At 37.6% G+C, this 15,222-nt stretch overlaps 1 protein-coding gene across 11 annotated transcripts in view; it reads left to right on the top strand.

Moving 5' to 3' along the window:
* The window catches only part of ATF1 (activating transcription factor 1), a 52,892-nt gene that overhangs the window by 27,299 nt on the left and 10,371 nt on the right, over positions 1–15,222 (top strand). For 6 of the 11 annotated variants that reach the window (XR_009048325.1, XM_057700965.1, XM_057700963.1 and 3 more), the window contains exons 3-4: positions 3,826–3,945; positions 6,172–6,272. Coding sequence is in view for 8 of the 11 variants with exons in the window: in XM_057700965.1 (XP_057556948.1) it covers positions 3,826–3,945; positions 6,172–6,272 (221 nt within the window). In the remaining 3 variants the exon portion in view is untranslated. Of the gene's footprint in view, positions 1–3,825; positions 3,946–6,171; positions 6,273–15,222 lie in introns of those variants that run through there. The other 5 variants (XM_057700967.1, XM_057700961.1, XM_057700968.1 and 2 more) reach the window with 2 other exon arrangements.

Below are 15,222 nucleotides of genomic sequence, written 5' to 3'. Positions count from 1 at the left end.
AGACGAGGGCGCTGTCCTCCTTGATGATTACATTTCAAAGGGATGACTCCCAGGTCATTGAGAAAGACATTTATGTGTTGTAGAAGATTGTATCGAACAGGTCAGAGAAAGGATTGACAGCTAAAGTAAGTGCTCTAAGAAAAGTGAGGTCAAAGGCCTGTAGTCAGGTTTTGGCAAGAACAAACAGTTTATTACTTTGACAGCATTGCACTTTCTCTGGGAGGCATTTTCAGGAGGCTGGGTCATCCTAGGGACTCAGCCTTGAGCTGATAGAAGCTGTGCTAGAGTTTAGTCATGTCTCTTAGTGTGTGAGGGAAGTTGAATGGAGTTGTTTGTGCTGAAAGTCTGCAGTTTTCAGTACCTGGATAAAGGTTTGGGTTTTTGTGGGGGGTTTTTTTTGTTTTTTTTTTTTGGGGGGGGGGGCGCACTGGCTTAGTTGCTCCGCAGCATGTGGGATCTTCCTGGAGCAGGGATGGAACCCATGTCCTCTGCATTGGCAGGCGGATTCTTAACCACTTCACCACCTAGGAAGCCCCATTTTGCTTTTTTAAATGGAAGTACAGTTGATTTACAATGTTGTGTTAATTATTGTTGTACATACAGCAAAGTGATTCAGTTATACATATATATATATTTTTATATTTTCCATTATGGTTTAGCATAGGATATTGAATATAGTTCTCTGTGCTGTACTGTAAGACCTTGTTGTTTGTTTATCCATTCTATATATAAAAGCTTATATCAGGGGCTTCCTAGGTGGCGCAGTGGTTAAGAATCTGCCTGCCAATGCAGAGGACATGGGTTCGATCCCTGCTCCAGGAAGATCCCACAATGCCACAGAGCAACTAAGCCCCTGTGCCAAAAAAAAAAAAAAAAAAAAAGCTTATATCTGCTAATCCCAACCTCCCACTCCATCCCTCTGCCAACATCCTCCCCCTTGGCAACCACCAGTCTGTTCTCCGCAATTCTGTTTCTGTTTCATAGATAGGTTCATTTATAAGTGACATCATATAGTACTTCTCTTTCTGATTTACGTCACTTAGTATGATAAACTCTAGTTGCATCCATGTTGCTGGAGATGGCTTGCCTGCCTGCCTGCCTGCCTGCCTGCCTGCCTGCCTTCCTTCCTTCCTTCCTTCCTTCCTTCCTTCCTCCCTCCCTCCCTTCCTTTCTTTTCTTTCTTTATGGCTGAGTGGTATCCCATTGTCTGTATGTACCACATCTTTACCCATTCATCTGTTGATGGACATTTAGGTTGTTTCCATGTCTTGGCTGTTGTGAATAGTGCTGCTGTGAACACAGGGGTGCGTGTATCTTTTTGAATTATTGTTTTGTCTGGATATATGTCTAGGAGTGGGATTGCTGGGTCATATGGTAATTCTATTTTTAGTTTTCACCAGCAGTGTAGAAGGGTTCCCTTTTCTCCACATCCTCTCCGGCGTTTGTTTTTTGTAGACTTTTAAATGAAGGCCATTCTGACTGCTGTGAGGTGCTACCTCATTGTAGGTTTGTTTTTTGTTTTGTTTTGTTTTTTGGCCGCACCATGTGGCATGCAGGATCTTAGTTCCCCAACCAGAGGTCGAACCCATGATCCCTGCAGTGGAAGCCGGAGTCCTAACCACTGAGCTGCCAGGGAATTCCCCCTAATTGTAATTTTAATTTGCATTTCTCTGATAATTAAGGATGTCAGGCATTTTTTCATATGCCTATTGGCCATCTGTGTTTCTTCTTTGGAGAAATGTATATTTTGGTCTTATGCCCGTTTTTTGATTAGGTTGTTTTTTGTTGAGCTATATGAACTGTTTGTATATTTTAGAAATTAAACCCTTGTCAGTCACATCGTTTGAAAATATTTTTTCCCATTCTGTAGTTTGTCTTTTCACTTCGTTTATGGTTTCCTTTGTTGTGCAAAAGTTTGCAAGTTTGATTAGGCCCCAGACAAAATAAATTTTTTTTTATTTCTATTGCCTTTGAGACTAACCTAAGAAAACACTGGTACTATTTATGTTAGAGAGTGTTTTGCCTATGTTCTCACAGAGTTTTACCGTGTCATGTGTTATGTTTAAGTCTTTAAGCCATTTTGTTTTGTTTTGGGTTTGTTTTTGAGTGTTTTTTTATGTATGGTGAGAGGGTGTATTCTAAGTTCATTGATTTATATGTGGCCGTCCAGCCTTCCCAGCACCACTTGCTAAAGAGACTGTCTTTTCCCCCTTGTATATTCTTGCCTCCTTTGTCCAAGACTTTATTTGGCTGCACTGGGTCTTGGTTTTGGGGGATCTTCATTGCGGCATGTGGGATCTTTAGTTGCGGGCACGTAGGCTCTTAGTTGCAGCAACACAGGATCTAGTTCCCTGACCAGAGATTGAAACTGGGCCCCCTGCATTGGAAGCACAGAGTCTTAACCACTGGACTACCAGGGAAGTCCCTTTTGTCAAAGATTAATTGATTGTAGGTGTGTGGGTTTATTTCTGGGCTATTTTGTTTCACTGATCCATGTGTCTGATTTTGTGCCAATACCACTCTGTTTTGATTACTGTAGCTTTGTAGTATTGTCTGAAGTCTGGGAGGGTTATATCTCTGCTTTGTTCTTTTTCTTCAGGATTGCTTTGACAATTCTGGTTCATTTATGGTTCCATGTGAGTTTTAGGATTATTTGTTCTAGTTCTGTGAAAAATGTCATGGGTAATTTGATAGGTATTGCATAAAATCTGCAGATTGCTTTGGGTCATATGGCCATTTTAACAATATAATTCTTCCAATCCAAGAGCATGGGATATCTTTCCATTTCTTTGAATCATCTTCCTTTATTAATGTTTTATAGTTCTCAGCATATAAGTCTTTCACCTCCTTGGTCAGCTTTATTCCTAAGTATTTTATTTGGGGGGGGGGGGATAATTTAAAAATGTATTGGTTTTTTACATTCTAATACTTGGATAAAGTTTTATATAAAATAATTGATGACCTGGGCATTTGGGAGATAATGAGACTGGAATTTAATCCAGTCTTGGGAAAGGATAAAGAACCTTCAATAAAAGGGAATAAGGCATTATTTTGGGGACCTAATGCAAACTCAGAAAAGAGCCAAGAAGGTGATTTTCATGACTTAAGAAGCAGCCTTGGATTTTATTTTGTGATTTAAGCCCAAGATGAATGGTATCTACTAGGGTAGTCTAGAGGAAGGCGAGAGATCTGAAAATATCTGGGAAAGCTTCTTGGAAGAGAGAGAACATGAGCCAAGTCCTGAAAGATGATTTCTTGGTTTAGCATTTCTTTGTGGTATTTCCATGAAACCCCATCTGCTTTGCACAGAAATAAAATATTTCAAGTAAATTAATTTGAATCATGAAATTGTAATTTATTTTTCTTTAAAGATACTGCCCAAAGTTGGTATTTCTTTCACTTTTTGATTCTTGATTCCTTAATTGGTTTTTAACCAGATCTCTTCAGGTTGACATATTCTAAACAGTCACCATGTTTTTACACAATCAGTTCCTCTGCCCCAAATACCTTCCAACCCTATCCCCCAAACACACCTTCAGGGAATGTATATCTTTCAAGACCCAGCTGAAATAGCACCATTTCTGTACTGTAGCACAGTGCAGTTCTTTTCTGCTTTTTCACTTATAGCTCTTACTCTGTTTGTTTAGTTTGTACTCTCAACCCCTAGTGTAGTCTCCTGCTCACAGAAGATACCCTATGTGTGATTAATAGATGTGGTTAAATATAATAAGCTCTGAAATGTATTTTCCAGTATTAAGAATTCAGCTATCTTACGTGCACAGGTATAATATATATTATGTTAATTGAATTTTTATTTGTTCTTAGATGTCATTAAGAGGATCTGCGCCAGTGACAATTGTACCTCTTCCTGGAGAGCAAGTACAGGTTCAGGGGGTCATCCAGACAGCTCAGTCTTCTGTAATTCACCCACCACACGTGCAAACGGTACAGAAATTCAAAGACTTAGTGGTTGAGAGAGGGGACTTTTGAACCCTGAGTCTATGGACACATTGAAGTTGCTGTAGTTGTAATATTATAAAACAAGATAAAACAAGATAATAAATTTGTCTTAGAAATTAGACTATAGAACAAAGGAAAGTTTTAAAACTTCTAGTTTCATGTACATACTACACAGTGAAAAATATAAGGCAATTTGGGGGAGAAGTTACTGTGAAGAGAAAGCACCTTTTTATCTTAGTGGTATCCTTCATGAAAAAGAGAATCCTGAAGAAAGGGTGATGATGTGAGCATTTCAGCAAAGTAAAAAAGTACCTACCTTGTGCTTTATGGGGATCAAATAAAAGAGAGTTCTCTCCTAGTAGAGTACTTATTTATATCTATCTACCTTCATATTTACAACTGACAACAGTAGGAAGGAAAGAGCCATCCTAGGTTGCTTTTCTTTTTATACTTTCTCCCCATTTTATATCTTCCGGCTCCTGTGAATCTCAGAATGCCTTTGGTCATCTCATTTTTAGAAGCAGCTATCCTGGAAGAAAAGCTATATAACTAACTTTTCCCTCTTGAATATATATAGTGTCTGGCAGTGTTGTCAGCTCTAGAGCTGCATCTTTATATGTTTTTTTTTTTCCCCTATATGAAAGGTGACTGCTACGTGGATTTTTGTTTTCATATGAAGATTTTACTCTTATTTGTTAGTGCTGTCATTAAAGAGAAATACTGACTTAGTTATAAATAATCTCTTAGCTTTAGGAATTATTTTCTTACTTGAGTTCTAATATTTAGGTTAGAAATGGTGTATCTGTGATGCCTGAGGAAATACAGAAGTGACAGATCTTCCTTATTTATTATTTGTTACTGTGACTATTTCTTAATTATTGCAGTTTGTGACCCGTTCTTTCTTTTCTATCAAAAGATAAAGATTTAAGATATAAAAATGTGGAAGTATACTAGAACTTGTTTTTGAAGGAAATTATAGAATATAAAACAAGCTTCTCTGGAAATTTAAGATCTAAGTCTAAATAGTTTAGGAGAAGGCTTCCTGTAGAGAGTAAGTAATGTAGAGAATTTATGTCCTTTCTAGAAGCTTGTTTTATTTTTTTAAATGAAGATGAAGTTATGTGTCACAAATGCAACTTCAGAAAGATGTTGAGAAATTTAATACATCTAAAAAGTTGAAAATAACTTGTTTCCTCAATTGTAAGATATTATAATAACGTAAAACTTGGATATGTTATTGTGTTAAATAGTTTTAATAAGTTTATTATTAATAAGTTTACATTTAATGTGTGCTTGTGCTATGCCATGCACTAAGTGCTTTACATGTATTAACTCATTCAATGGTGAAATGAGATAAAGTAATTATTACAGATTTTTAAGTTGCATATGTTTGTACCTGCCCTTGCCAGTGAGCTCCACTTTGCTAAATCTAATGCTTGTTCTCAGTCCTTGTTTTACTTTGCCTGCTAGCAGAATTTGACATGGTTGACCATTCATTTCTCCTTAATACATTGTCTTCACTAGTTTTCCAAGGACTCCTTGCTCATTTGGTATTCCTCCTGCCTCACTGGTGGCTTGCTCTTGGTTTCATTTGCTGGTTCCTCCCCTTCTTTCCAACCTCTTACTGCTAGAGTGTCCCTGGGTTTCTTCTATATTTATCCCCTTATTGAGCTGAGTCTTGTGGCTTTAAGGACTACCTAAAGAGCTATGACTTTCAGTATAGATATATATGTCTTCCCTGATTCACAGGCTTGTATATTCAGCAGTCTCCTCAATATCATTATCTGATAATTAGATATTAGTTGGGTATCTAATAGCATTTCAAAGTTAGCATGTCCAAAATCCAAATCAGATAGCTTTAATGATAAAACAAACAAACAACAACAAAAACAACAACAAAACTTTGAGTAGTGTGTATCAGTATAGAGACTGATCTTTACAACTCTAGTGAAGTAGTACTGCTTTATTTGGGGGATAGACTTTCTTCTTAGTTCTCAGCCTGCTGTGTTGTATGTTCCTTTAGTTTGGGCTCCTGAAATAAACTTTCTCCTTTTTCCTCTTCCTTTTATTTCTTTCTTTTAAGACCTTAGATTTAATGACAAAGGAACTTGGGTGGCAGAAGACAGATCATTTTTTCTGAAACTAAAAATTAAATTTAATTCTTTTTCTACCTGCTTTGTTCATCATAGTAAAACCAGTTCTGTTTTTTAGGTATCATCTTTATCAGAAAGTGAGGAGTCTCAGGACTCATCTGACAGCATAGGCTCCTCACAGAAAACCCACGGGATCCTAGCACGGCGCCCATCTTACAGGTAAGTACTTATCAAACCCTGTATGTATTATATTACATGAGTTTGAATGGTGCTGGCAAAGCAGATTATATCAAGAAGGAGCATGTATTTGTATACGAAGGGAAGTGTTAAAGAGAGACAGGGCCAGATTATGAAGGACCCAAGTTGCTGCGCCAAAGAGGAATTTAGACTTGTCTTCTGGCAAAGTATTAGATATCCATGTTTACTTTCAGTTAACTTTAACAGTAATATGAAAGGACTGTAGATTTTAAGAATTGAACTACTTTGTGTGTTTCCTTTCTTTTAGCTTCCTAGCTCTGAGCCTTTGTCTCTCGCTTGTGTGTGTGTCCCTTTGCTGAAACACATTCTTCTACATTCTGCACATACTTTAGGCCTCATTTCCTCCCAGAAGCCTTCTCTGTTTACTTTCTCTTTAACCTCCCAAGACCAGGTTAGGTCTTTCTTCTGTGGCACCCTTTTACTGACCCTTGTTATAGTACTTATCTCATCCTACTGGAATTCCAGTTTATGAGCATGGCCCATGCATTATTAGTTTTTGTGATCCCAGGGCCTAACAAAATGACCAGATGAGAGTAGATGCTTAATAATTACTTGTACTACTTCAGCTCTCTGTTCATTCAACAACTGACAGAAAGCTTTTGAAATCATCTGGGTGATCTCATATAGGTAGTGGGATATTTGGCATTGGTGGATCTGAGACACTTCTGTGGTAGAATTGACCAAACCTGGTGACTAGATGGTAGGAGGAAAGGGAGACAGAAAAGGATGAAATGCTATCTTTGACACACATAAACAAAGGTGGTAAGGTATTAGATGTTATGAGAGAATTTTGTATATAGGGTTGTAGACATTCCTGCCTGATAGAGTAAGTAGGAAAGAGACTTCATAAAAGATGTAATTTAGTTCATCACCAATCTGATAAATTTTGAGAGCTAGGAGCAGCGAGGAGTTTTGTAAGGCAGGAAAAGCGCTTCTTAGGCTGAGGGAACAGTGTAACGAAAAGGTAGATTTTATGATATGAATGAGGTTGGCCTGTTCTGGGAATTGGCAACTTAAGGTACAGGGAGGAAGGCATGGTTTAGCAAGAAAAAGTAAACAGGAGCCACATTAACTTGGAACCCTGTAACCATGTTAAGAAATTGGAGTTAACCATGTTAACGCTACTGAGTTAAAGAACACAAAAAATTCTGTCTGTGAATTTTGGGGGGAGTGAAAAATAAGCCTACTAAAATGAGCTCATAATCTGAAACTATAAAAGTAATCCAGAGACTTCACTGGCAGTCCAGTGGTTAAGAGTCTGGGCGTCAGTTCCATCCCTGTTCAGGGAACTAAGATCCCACATGCCACTTGGCATGGCCAAAAGAAGTAATTCATTATGAAAGGAATTTCTCAGCCTTAGAAAGCAAGGTCCTGCCCAGATAATTAAACCTACCTCTAGATACATCTTATGAAGCAAAATTAGAGGACACCAAAGATAAAAATAAGATCTTAAAAGCATCCACTGAGAAAAGACAAATTACCTAGAAAGGAGTGACCATTAGGCTGACAACAGATTTTTGAACAGTAATATTAGAAGACAATGGATTAAAATCTTTAAATGATAAGAGAAGGTAACAGTCGGCCTGGAATTACATACCCACCTGAACAATCACTCAGAAATAATGGTAAAATTAAAATCATTTCAAACTGATTTAAGAAATTACTAAAGGGTACATGTCAAGAAGAAGAAAATGAAACCACATGAAAGGAATGTGAATATAAGAAAGAATGGTGAACCAAGACATTCATTTAAGTTTCCATTGACTTTTTTTTTTTTTTAATTAATTAATTTTATTGGCTGTGTTGGGTCTTCTTTTGCTGTGAGCAGACTTTCTTTAGTTGCAGTGAGTGGGGGCTACTCTTCATTGTGCACGGGCTCCTCATTGCCATGGCTTCTCTTGTTGCAGAGCATGGGCTCTAGGTGTGTGGGCTTCAGTAGTTGCAGCACATGGGCTCAATAGTTGTGGCTCACGGGCTCTAAAGCACAGGCTCAATAGTTGTGGCGCACAGGCTTAGTTGCTCCGCAGCATGTGGGATCTTCCTGGAGCAGGGATTGAACCCATGTCCCTTACATTGGCAGGCGGATTCTTAACCACTGCACCACCTAGGAAGCCCTCCATTGAGTTTTTAGAATAATACTAATAATGATTAATTTGGTTAGTTTAAAAATAAATGGAAAGAAATATACCAGGCAGAAACATAATAAGACAGGAATGGTCTTCTTGAGTCTTATAGCGATTACTTTTAGACTTACCTTAGACTGTTAGAAATTGCCAAAAGAATACAGATAAAAAGTTTAATTTCCAAATAGTGGGGCTCTTCCAATACAACAGTTAGCTCTTGGATAAAATACTTGTTAATGAATTGTGCATTTATAGGAAATAACAGAAATGTCTTATCACCCTACCCCAATAAACATAAAACCATATACATACAAATAACATGAGCCGAAACTAGAATGGAAAGCAGAAGCAAGCATGAAAACCAAGGTATACCCATTAGTTTAGGTCTACTACAGGAAGTGACTATGAACCTGAGATTTTTATATTAAGCTGAGATCCCTACAAGAGGCTAGAACATCTGAAACAAATTCCCCAAGTTAAGCTTTCTGAATTACCAAAAGTAAGACCAACCAAATATGAATTTATAGCCAAAAAAATCATCAAACATACAAGGAAATAAACTATCATAAGGAAGAATCAGCAGGAACAATATATAATCAACTCAATAAATGCATAAAAAATATTTGATAAAAATTCAGCACCCACTCATAAATTTTTAGCAAATAAGGAATAAAAATGGACTTTCCTAGCATATATAGACTTTGAGAACTGAACTATACATTGGATAGATCATAGCTCAAGTTCCAAACTGGCCACTACAGTACACATTGCTAAACAGCAATTCAGAGTCCTTGAAAACTGAAGCTCATGTTGGAACCACAACCCACAGAAGTCTGGTCAGAACTTGCGGCTTGGACACAACCAGGTTGACAGCCTGCTAAAAGAAGAATATAACAAATTCTCCATAGGATTTAAACAAAGAATCTTAACTTGTAAGGGAAAAGACTATCAACAAATGCCATCTCCTAGATGACCCAGATGTTGGAATTTTATGACAAAGACTTTAAAGGAGCTATTACTGAGATGTTCTAACTAACAAGTAAGGGTGAATTCTCTTGAAATGAATGGAAACATAGGAACTCTTAGCAAAAAATAGAAGATATAAAGAGAACAAAATAGAAATTTTAGAGCAGAGAATAAAGTAACAGAAATAAAACCTCACTGGATGGATTCAAAAGGAGAACAGAGATAAGGAGTTAGTCAACTTCAAAGATAGTTCAATGGAGATTATCCAGCCTGAAGAATAGAGTTCAGAAAAATTAACTAATTCTCAGGGACTTGTGAGATAATATCCAAAGATCTAACACTGTGTTATTTGGGTCATAGGACAGTAAAGTGTTGCAGAAAACAATACTTGTAGAAATAATGGCTGAAATGTTCCCAAATTTGGTGAAACTGACAAATTAAAAAAGCTTATTTAGCAAATCTTAAACAGGATAAAACACAAAAAAATCTCTGCTCAGACATATCATAATCAAACTGATGAAAAATAAAGACATAAATATTGTGAGCAGCTGGAGAAAAATGACACTACTTTAATAAAACGATATGAATGACTATAGAGTTTTCATCAAAAACTGTGCAAGGTAAAAAAAATGAAATAGCATTTTTAAAGTGCTAAAGATAACTTAATCCAGAATTCTGTATCTAGTGAAAATAACCCTCAGAAATGGAGGTGAACTAAGTATTCTCAGATAAAGGAAAACTAAGAGAAATCACTGACAGCAGACTTAGGCTGAAATAACTGCTAAGAAAGCTTTTAAGACCAAAAGAAACTTGGAAGGTTAGGAAGGAAGAAAGGCAACAGCAAGATGTGGGCAAATATAATGGACTGTTTCTCTACTGAATATGTTTGATGGTTGAAAAAAATGACATTGTCTGATGGGGTTCTCAGTGTACGCAGTTGTAATATATAAGACAACTACAACGTAAATGGGGGAGGATAAAGAGATTTAATATGGTGGTAAAGCTTCTGAGGTTCACTTGAAGGGGTAAAATAGTGACTGTAAATAGATTAGGCATCTATATTGTAACACCTAGAGCAACTACTAAAGAAACATATACAAAAAGATTTAGTCAAATACACAACAGATAAATTAAAAAGGAGTTTTGAAAAATCTTAACCCAAAAGAATGCAGAAGAAAGAAAGGAAGGAAGGAAGAAAGAGAGAAAGAGAGAAAGAGAGAGAGAGAGAGGAAGGGAGAGAGGGAGGAAGGAAGGAAGGAGGGAGGGAGGGAGGGAGGGAGGGAGGGAGGGAGGAAGGAAGGAAGGAAGGAAGGAAGGAAGGAAGGAAACAAATAAAATGGGGACCTCCCTGGTGGCGCAATGGTTAAAAATCCACCTGCCAATGCAGGGAACACAGGTTCAGTCCCTGGTCTGCGAAGATCCCATATGCCTTGGAGCAACTAAGCCCATGTGCCACAACTACTGAGCCTGTGCTCTAGAGCCTGCAAGTCACAACTACTAAGCCCGCATGACACAACTACTGAAGCCTGCGAGCCTAGAGCCTGTGCTCTGCAACAAGAGAAGCCACGGCAACGAGAAGCCTGCGCACCACAACAAAGAGCAGCCCCCGTTCGCCACAACTAGAGAAAACCCGCGTGCAGCAACGAAGACCCAACACAGCCAAAAGTAAATTTTAAAATAATAATAAAAATAATAAAATGATAGATCAACCAATATCAATAATTATATTAACAGAGCATGACTTCAACTTACTAAGACAGATTACAAAACTATACATAAATATTCCTCATGAATATCGACACAAAAATCGTCAACAAAATACTAGTAAACCAAATATTATACACCGTAATTGAGTAGGATTTATCCTAGCAATGCAAAATTGGCTTAACATCTGAAAATCAATACATATTTATAGAATAAAAATTAAAAACTTATAGTCATCTCAGCAGACACACAAAAAAAGCATATGATGAAATCCAGTAACCTTTAATGATAAAAACAAATAGATGGGAGTTTCCTCAACCTGATAAAGGGCATCTACAAAAGCACATAGCTAACATCATATTTAATGGTGAAAGACTGAATGTGTCCTCCCCCACCAAGATCAGGCACAAGACAAGGCTGTGGATGTCTGCTCTCACTCTTTCCACTTAATATTTTACTCAGGCAATAAGGCAAGAAAATGAAATAAAAAGCACATTGGAAAGAAATGAAAAGTTTGCAGATAATAATGATCTCATATAGAAAATCCCAAAGGATCCACTAAAGAGAACTAATAAGTTCAGCAGGGTTGTGGGATACAAAGTCAGTTGTATTTCTATACACCAGCAATAAATAATCCAAAAATGAAATTAAAACATTCCTACTGAAAATACTTTAAATTTATAAATTCAAATTATATAAATATAACAGAGTAGGGACTTCCCTGGTGGCACAGTGGTTAAGAATCCACCTGCCAATGCAGGGGACACAGGTTCGATCCCCAGTCCAGGAAGATCCCACATGCCACAGAGCAGCTAAACCCACGTGCCACAAATACTGAGCCCAGGCACCGCAGTTACTGAAGCCTACGTGCCTAGAGCCTGCGCTCTGCAACAAGAGACGCCATCACAAGAAGCCCGTGCACTGCAATGAAGAGTAGCCCCTGCTCTCCACAACTAGAGAAAGCCTGCGCACAGCAACAAAGACCCAACACAGCCAAAAAAATCAAATAACTTTCAGAAATGATAAATATTATATATATTTATATAATAAAAAAGAGTATAATACTTGTGTATTGAAAACTACAAAACCTTGTTGAGAGAAATTTTTACAAATCTAAATGAAAAGACATCACACGTTCATCAATCAGAAGACTGAATATTGTTAAGACAAATAACTCAGTTAAAAAAATGAAGAAAGGATTTGAATAAACATTTCTCCAAAAGAGATATACAAATGGGCAATAAACATGTGAAAAACATCATGTCACTAGGTAAATGCAGATCAAAATAATGAGATACCACTTCAAACCTAGTAGGATGCCTAAAAACAAAACAAAACAAAAAAACCACCGTAACAAGTGTTGGTAAAGGGGGCAGTGGCTGTGGAAACAATCTGGCAGTTCTTCAAAATACTTGAACATATTTACCTTTTAAACCATTACTACTACTGCTATACATATAACCAAGAGAAATAAAAACATAATCAAAAGAAAAGTGGCTATTATTAATATCATATAAAATAGACTTCAGAGCAAAGAACATTATCAGAGATAAAGAGGGAGTCAGTTCACCAAGAAGACGTAACAGTGTGTATGCACCTAACAACAGAGCTTCAGCATACAGGCATCAAAAACTTGCAGAACCAAAAAGCAAAATAAACATATCCACAGTTATAGTTGAAAACTTGTGTATACCTACCTCAGTATCCAACAGAACTTGTAGCCAGAAAATCAGCAAAATTATAGAACTGAACAATACCATCAACCAATTTGATCTGACATTTTCAGAACACTTCACCCATGTGCACTAACACCGTTCACCAGGAAATACCACATCCTGGATCATAACAAACTTCAACAAATTTAGGAGAACTGATATTATGCAAAGCTCTCTAATTGTACTTGAATTAGACTAGAAGCCAATAAAAGATAACAGAAAAATTTCCAAACATATGGAAATTAACACACTTAGAAATAATCCATGGACCAAAAGGAAAATCTTAAGGGAAATTAGAAAACACCATGAACTGAATTAAAAATGAACATACAGAATATCAAGATCTGGAGCTGTAACAAGTCAGTGGGAAATAATCAGAGGAGAATTTACCTTATTAAATAAACACTTACAAAAGAAAGAAAGTCTCAAACTGATAATCTAAGTTTTCACTTTAAGAAACTAGGGGAAAAATAAAATAAGCTCAAAGCAAGCAGGAGAGACGAAATAATAGAGATTAACAGCAGAAATCAGGGATTTCTCTGGTGGTCCAGCAGTAAGGACTCTGCAGTTCCACTGCTGGGGGGCCTGGGTTCGATCCCTGGTCAGGGAAATTAAGATCCTCCAAGATGCATGGCGCGGCCAGGGGAGAAAATAGAGCAGAAATCAATTAACTTGAAAAGAGAAAATAGAGATAATATAACCAAAGGGTGGTTCTTTGGGACGGGGGGGGGGGGATCAATAAAATTGATAATCCTGTAGCAAGATGGGGGGGATGCTGAATATAAAGGGGAGAGTGATTGGAGAAGAGGTTGAGAGGTCACAGGGACAAGTTATGGTAGACCATGTCATTTATTCTGAGATAGGGAGCCACTGCAGATGAGTGATGTGATCTGATTGGCATTTTAAAAAGATGACTGCTTGTTGTGTGGAGAATGGACTGCAGCAAGGGAAGGGTAGACGAAAGGACAACCTGTTAGAGGCTGTGGTTCAGTCAGGAAGGTGGTGGCATGGACTGGGGTGCAGCAGTGGAGGTGATGAGGGTGGGTAAGATTCTGGATATATTTTCAAGATAGAGACAATGGGATTTGCTTATGAATTGGATAAAGGTTGTGAGAAAGAGGGTGGCTCCAAAATTTTTGAAAAATAGAGTTGGTATTTATTGACGTGGTTAAGACTGTCGGGGTAGAAGGATATCTGATATTAGATTTGGATGTATTGAGTTTGAGGTGCCTGTTGAGTGGAAGTATTCAATACACAATTGGACATAGGAGTTTTGAGTTCAGGGGAGAAGCTGAGGAAATATCACTTGTGGGATCATCACTATACACAAGTATTCCAGCCCATGGGCCAGATGAGCTCATTAGAAAGAATATAGATCAAGAGAAGTCCAAAAGACTAAGGTTCTCCAAGGTTGAGTCAGGAGGGTAAGGAAGAATGCAAAACAATGGCAAATAATATCTCAAAATATAGTAAAAACTAATATGTATGGAATGGTAAACAACAACTTAGATACTGGTACTCTTTGAGGGGGGAGAAGAGCAAGGAAAGGAATTTGTAGTGACATTTTGGTGTCTCTGTAACTTAATTCCTATTAAAAAAAGATCTAAAGCAAATATGGCAAAATGTTAGCATCTGTTGATTCTTGGTATATGGTACATGGGTACCTTGTTTTCAGTACTTCTCTTTATGTTCAAAATGTTTCATGAAACTGAAAAAGAAATGGGCATAGCATTCCACAGTCTCATGCGAGGCTGGCTGCTTAAGCCAGGCAGGCAGCTTGTTAAACGGATTCTGGAGCTCTGTCCTAACCTACTCACTCAGTCATTAGGTGTACCAGTTGGGAATTTGGTACCCCTAATGAATCAGTAAACCTCTCCAGATGACTGTGGTACGTTAGCAGGTTTAGGAACCACTCTGATGATTCTACAGATGGCTAACACAGAGTTCTACAGGACTGCCATTCTCTATGTGGAACTTCTGTTAGTACAGTCTACACTTGCAGCTCTTGGTGGGGAGACTGTCCAGGGTAAAGAGACCAAGCTGGAGAAGGATCTTCAGCGTGTGGTAAGAGAACAGCTGAAGGATCTAAAATTATTTGGCCTCCAATGAAGAAGACTTGTAGCAGTTGTCATATATTGCAAAGTAGGGCATGGATATACAATTAGGCTAAAGCTTAACCTTCTCTCGCTTCACTGGGTGGAGTTAGCTTTGAGTCTAAATAAGGATGAGCTCTAACCATCAAATAATTGAATAGTTTTGCTTTTGGAAGTTGTGGATGCCTTATTCCTGGAAGTAGAAGCTGTTAGCAATGTTAGAGAATTCCTCCACGGGCTGGAAGGTTAGCAGAGATAACATGAAAAATCCCTTTAATCCTAAGGGTTTTTTTTTCCTTCATGATTCTTT

This window comes from Hippopotamus amphibius, chromosome 12, assembly GCF_030028045.1.
Source record: "Hippopotamus amphibius kiboko isolate mHipAmp2 chromosome 12, mHipAmp2.hap2, whole genome shotgun sequence".
Lineage (NCBI taxonomy): Eukaryota > Metazoa > Chordata > Mammalia > Artiodactyla > Hippopotamidae > Hippopotamus > Hippopotamus amphibius.
This window is presented reverse-complemented; position numbering and strand designations above follow the sequence as displayed.